This window comes from Salvia hispanica, chromosome 2, assembly GCF_023119035.1.
Source record: "Salvia hispanica cultivar TCC Black 2014 chromosome 2, UniMelb_Shisp_WGS_1.0, whole genome shotgun sequence".
NCBI lineage: Eukaryota > Viridiplantae > Streptophyta > Magnoliopsida > Lamiales > Lamiaceae > Salvia > Salvia hispanica.
In genome coordinates, this window is record NC_062966.1 from 7,998,076 (window position 1) to 8,004,550 (window position 6,475).

Here is a 6,475-nt window from a genome sequence, read left to right on the forward strand (position 1 = left end):
AACCTGAAGGGAGAAGTCAAGGGAAGCCTGGAGGAAGGGGTCAAGGAGGGAAAAAGATATTTTGAAATTCAAAATCTGGCCGATATTTATGGAAGTTGTACGGTTGCTTACATCATGCCTGCAACCGCACCATCTTTTCATCAGAAAAGCAACCGTCGTCTTTCTCTCTCCAATAATCCCAAATCGACGAAATCTGATTTACTCTCCTTTCTCTCTACTTTTGCTCTCTCTCTCTAGAAACTAAACACTAACCAAATTCGACCAGTTTTTCTCTCATTTTCAGATCTGCACCGATGGATTCAACACAACGCACCGGAAGTTCACAAAGCACGGTGTACGACCCAGCCCTGTTGGCGGAATTGACGCAGAAATTGGGGAGCGTCGAGAAAGCAAAAGAAGTGTATGCCTTGTTCGCCGCTAGCCTGATGCCGTCTGCGCCGGTCGTACCACCACTAACGATTCCGGCAGACTCGGCTGCACAACCGGCGAATCTTCATGAAGAAGGACCGCAAGATTCTACATCTCAACATGCAGAAACCGCTTCACAAAAGGCGGAGGAAGAGGAGGCAGTACACGAACGGTCGGAGGGTGACGGACCGACGAACGACGAAACCATGGTGGAGACAGAAAGGCAAGAAACTGAGAATCCTAATCTTGAAGGTAGGGAAGTTTGTGAGGTGAAACCCTTGTTTTAGATGAAGTGGTGGAGGGGGTAACCCCTATTGTGGATAGTGTGATTGAGGGGGAAACCCCTGTTTTAGAGAATGTTGCTGAGGGGGAAACCACTTTGGAAACTGGGGACGAGACCCCAACTGATTTCAGGGGCGCAACCCCTGAACCTATGGAAGAGGGGGCAACCCCAGGAGATGTCAGGGGGGAGAACCCCATTTATATTGAGGGGGCAACCCCGATGTTGGATGGCGAGGGGGAAACCCCGGAAAAGCTATTGGAAGAAGCAGATCTACTCACGACTGGAGTACCGGAGCCCGAGGGAGGGCTGAAATTGATTGTGGACCTGGTGGGCGACCAGGATGAAGATGAACCTAAGATTGATGAGAGGGCAGAAAGGAGGCGCACCAGGAGGAGCCTCCTCGATGAAGTCGATGACTTAGTTCCTGATGCAACAGAGGCAGAGGAGCGCCGCTTGGCCAAGGAAAGGGCGAGGAAAGGAAAGGCGGCGGCGACCTCATCTACCCGGTCTAGGAAAGCTCCCTCCGTCAAGGAGGTCGAGGAGACCCTTTCCCCTATTGCTTTCTACAGACCTTGAGCTTGCATTTCCTTGCCGTTCACACTTGTGTGTGTCATACTTTTTATTTTTCTTGTACATGTTGTTTATCATGCTAAGACGCTTCTCTATTGAATCTAAAGGGAGGAGAAAGAAACTTTATTAGGTTTGTGTCTATCTATCTATTGAGTGGAAGGTCATACAGTTAGATGGATTCACTTGAAGTAGTATTTTTTGCACATGTTAATGCACAGGCTCAAAATTTCATTAATAATGAGATCCTGTGATCATTTTATATTCATTATTGTGGCTTGGTCGAATTGGTTTATGAGTTTTAAGTGCAACAATTAAAGTTTCTCCTACATGACCCACTTTTGTTAGTTATTGCTTATGAGTTATGACTCAGACATACTAAACTACCCATCTTTAAATTACCTGTAGAAAATCTCCCTCCAATCTAGGCAATCATTCATTATAAGGTTTTGAAGTGACAGTAAATTGTTGATTTAATAAACATGGGAAAGTATTTTGAAGCACTTATCCTTTCTTTCGATATCATCTACTATTGTTATTTGGTGAGCTGCGTACTGATTATATCCATTTATAGGTTTGATCTGTGACTGCTATTTGCTTCACTTGTTTCCTTATAAGGTGTTTCGTGGTAAGGCTCCTGCTTAGTACCCTTTTTGCTTAAACAAATAAATGTAACTAAATTCAGTCTGAGAAAAACCCCACCATCCCACAAAGGGAGGAAGCATTTGGAAATATGATGTGACAAGTGAACCATTATTCACCTTATCCACACCCCAAAAAAGATCTTTGAACCAAGTTTTGAATATTCCCGACATTCATTTGACCAAGTGACTCTCGTGACACCCAGTGTTGAATCTGGAGCAACTGCCATTTTGATTCATTTAGTTTGACTAGTTGCCTTTATAGTTTTTCAGCCTTAGTGAACGAATATCCAGCCTTAGTACAAGTTGGAGAAATTTGATCTTTCCTTAGTTGATATGGATGTTACTTCCCCGTTGGTCAACGTACATTAACGTTGAGTTGTTTCATTTTTTTTATTGAGTTGCTTATCTTTCTCTAATGATATCTTTCATTCGCTTTCTACTGCAGGTTATGCTCTCAGCCTTTGATTTAGATGCATCACTAGATGTATTGGACCATCCAGTTTTGAATTTAATCTACTACATGGTATGGATATCCTCTGTTGACAATTGAGCTAAATTTCTGTAAAATTACATACTTCTGATATACGTTACCGTTCTGCAAAAACAGCTGGTTGAGATTCTTCCTTCAGCTCTGGTTCTGTACATCTTGCGCAAGCTGCCTCCAAAAAGAGTACCATCAGCACAGTGTCACCCTATCCGGTAGTTGATGCAAGAAAAGCTCATATACATAAATTTCTTGGCATTCTTCGCAAGACCGAATTGAAGCCTCGAAGTAACCAGATTTATTATCACTCTGGAATGGCTCTGGTCATGAGATTTCATTTTGCCTGTATTTTGTGGGAGTCTGATTTGATGTTAACAATGGCGATTTATTGAGAAGCTTGCCATTTTAATTGAAACTTAGCCTTTCTGTTAGCATAGTTTTGTAGTTGCTTTTATCATTTTAAGTTTTAATAGTTGTGATCATTTAGAATTCTCAGTGTTTTAATGCGTGTCCCAATAAGAAAAATGTGTTGGTCCCAGGAAGGGAGCTATTTGAGCATGAATCATGGTCCCAGGAATAAAAGTATTAATATTACATTGAGCTCCGGTTGCTACGCAGGCCAGAATTATGGTATTTGTAAGAGATATCAACTATCAGAGATACCTGAAGTGTTATTTGCAAACTTTTTCCATAATTTTTCTCTATACGGCATACATCTGTCTGATCCAATTAGTTTATTTCATTTTCTGTAATCAGATTGGCATGCTTACAGAAAAGGGACACTTCATTTCCTTTGACATCTGATTCCAATATAAGTAAAAGCATAGATTCAACTGGCTTAGAAGCCGATCATGTTGTTTCACTTGCAAGAGAAGCCTTTTCAGCATGCAAAAAGGCAATGTCAATTGCTAAACAAGCAAAACATTTGGAAGTTGATGCTTATTATTCTTGTAGTTTAAGGTACTTCATCATCTCGTCTTTTATCTCTTTTCGCCTTTGTTTGCTTCCTTGAAAATCTCTGATAAGATGATACATATTTTGTTCCTTTTTCCTTCCAGAGGTTTGGTCAGTGATCCAATGCGCAGAACTGTGAGGTCTACTCGTTTGCTGGAGAGGAAAACTAAAGAAGAGAAGGGTACCTAAGCCAAAAGTTGAGTTTCAGGAGATCAATCATCACAGAAACCAGGATCGCATAAAAAGGTTGATACCAGATTTGATCCCAATGATCCTCTTTGGCTCTTTGTACGGGGACTGGATACAACAAAACTTTTGACTGCAACAAAAGAGGCAAAGTTAATAACTAAGATACAGGTTTCTGTTAGCATTGATTGCCTTTTTTTGTTGGGGACTTCCCTCTGATGATATCAACCTTATTGTATGGTCACAACTCCTCATAAATTATTCATTTGTGTAGGACTTAATGAAATTGCAACAAGTGAAAACTCGACTTCATGCTCAGTCCTCCAGTGAACCTACAATAGTGAAGTGGGCAGCAGTTGCTGGGATTAGTTGTCGGTCCTTGAAGTTACAGATTCACATTGGAACCAGCAGTCGACAAAAGTTAATCTATGCCAATTTCCGCATGGTTGTTCACATTGCTAAGCAGTACCAAGGGCGTGGGCTTAACCTTCAGGATCTCATGCAGGTGATTGCTAAGTTTTTCTTGATACCAAGAACAGAATTATAATTGTATTTTTGTTTATTTTGTTATTGGAAATGATTACATGAAACCGAGGAAGATTAGTTTTTATGATGTATTTTGACTTTGTTGTAGGAGGGAAGCTTGGGTTTCAAGTATGTTTCTCTCTTTTGTTATCCGGCTTCGCAACCAAGGTTTCACCTTTTAAATCATATATGCACATACCATAAATCACGAAGGCAGTAGATTTGTTCCTCGAGATTTGAACCTTCCGGTCCAAGATCATCTGGGGTCGCTCCTCGTAGCTTAAATCCGGGTTTACGGCAATTTCCTCGTAGCGAATCACGTGCTTCGGGTCGAACACGTATTTCCGTAACTGCGACACATCAAAGATGTTGTGCACATTCCCAAGGCTGGGCGGCAGTGCTAATCGATAAGCTACGGGTCCTACGTCAAAAGGGACTCCATGTAATCGCACGATTTCTTGTATGTAGATCCGAGCTAGTTTGTCCGATCCATGAGTTACAGGAATCGGTATGAAGTGCGCACTCTTGGTAAGTCGATCTATAATCACCCAGATCGCGGTGTTCCCTTTTAGGGTCCTTGGCAATGCCGTCACGAAATCCATGGCGATGTGCTCCCATTTCCACTCGGGTATCTCTAGCGGTTATAACTTCTCGTACGGTCGTTGATGTAAGGCCTTCACCTGTTGGCAGGCTAAATAGCGTTCCACAAATGCCGCGACATCCTTCTTCATGCCATTCCACGAAAAGGACTTCTTCAGATCGTGGTACATCTTTGTGCTCCCCGGGTGAGCAGTGTATGGGGTTTCGTGAGCTTCACTCATGATCTCGTTCTTGAGTCCCTCGTCGTTCGGCACGCACAGTCTCCCTTTAAAGATGAGGGCGTTGTCGGAAGCCTCCCTTTAAAGATGAGGGCGTTGTCGGAAGCCCCTCGTCGTTCGGCACGCACAGTCTCCCTTTAAAGATGAGGGCGTTGTCGGAAGCCTCGCTAAAACCTCCGGATTCACCGGTTCTTACTTCGACTCGAATCTCCTCCAATTTTGCATTCATCCGTTGTGCTGCAACGTTCATCGTCCTTAGATTAGGCTTTACTACTAAGGTGACGATTCGACCCTCCACGGTTTCAGGTGCCCTTACCACTTCTATTCGCAACTTACTCAACTCTCGTATCAAACTTTCCTCTTCTGTCAGAAAAGTAGCGAGTTGCGAATGGTCTCTACGGCTTAAAGCATCTGCCACTACATTTGCCTTGCCAGGGTGGTAGTTGATGCCACAATCGTAGTCCTTTACCAGCTCGAGCCACCTTCGTTGTCACATGTTCAGGTCCTTCTGCTCGAAGAAGTACTTCAAACTCTTATGGTCCGTAAAGATTTCACACCTAACTCCGTAGAGATGGTGCCTCCAAATCTTTAGGGCATGCACTACTGCTGCTAACTCCAAGTCGTGGGTTGGGTAGTTCAACTCTTGTGGTTTCAATTGTCGTGACACGTAGGCGATCACCTTGTTATTTTGCATCAACACGCATCCTAATCCAACCTTCGAAGCGTCAGTGTAGACTACGTAGTTCACTCCAAGCTCTGGCACAGTCAACACTGGTGCGGGGGTCAATTTCTCCTTCAAGAGTTGAAAGCTCGCTTCACACTCCGGCGTCCAGTTTACTTTGACTCCTTTCTTGAGCTGTTGGGTCATCGGTCTCGCTATCTTGGAGAATCCTTCTATGAACTTTCGGTAGTATCCTGCCAAGCCTAGGAAACTCCGAATCTCATTCGGTGTCGAAGGCGACTTCCATTGTTGTACCGCCTCAACCTTGGCGGGGTCCACTCGGATTCCTTCTGCCGACACAATGTGTCCTAGAAAGTTCACCTCCTTCAGCCAGAATTCACACTTGCTGAATTTGGCATATAGCTTCTCGGCCCTCAACGTTTCCAACGCGATTTGTAGGTGTTCTGCGTGCTCCTTCTCGTTCTTTGAGTAGACTAGAATGTCATCTATGAATACTAGGACGAATTTATCCAAGTATGAGTGAAATACCCGGTTCATCAAGTCCATAAATACCGTTGGGGCATTCGTTAGACCGAACGACATCACAACGAACTCATAGTGACCATATCTTGTACGAAATGCGGTCTTCGGTATATCCTCCTTTCGAACTCTCAGCTGGTGGTATCCGGACTTTAAGTCCATCTTTGAAAACACGTCGGCTCCTCGGAGTTGATCGAACAGGTCGTCTATCCTCGGCAGCGCGTACTTGTTCTTGAGGGTCAATTTTTTCAACTCTCTATAGTCGATACACATCCTCATCGACCCATCTTTCTTCTTGATGAAGAGTACCGATGCGCCCCACGGCGAGACACTAGGCCTAACGAAACCCAGGTCCATGAGCTCCTCTAATTGTATCTTGAGTTCCTCTAATTCCTTAGGCGCCAT

General features: G+C 43.7%; 1 protein-coding gene across 1 annotated transcript; it reads left to right on the forward strand.

The window, feature by feature from the left end:
• Window positions 1-1,838: 1,838 nt before the first annotated feature.
• LOC125206212 (tobamovirus multiplication protein 1-like) lies at window positions 1,839-2,866 on the forward strand (the record flags this gene model as incomplete). Its single annotated transcript, XM_048105497.1, has 3 exons — window positions 1,839-1,886; window positions 2,348-2,425; window positions 2,510-2,866. Coding segments are annotated over 3 exons (222 nt in total), but the record flags the coding sequence as incomplete, so codon positions are not given.
• Between the last annotated feature and the right edge of the window lie 3,609 nt (window positions 2,867-6,475).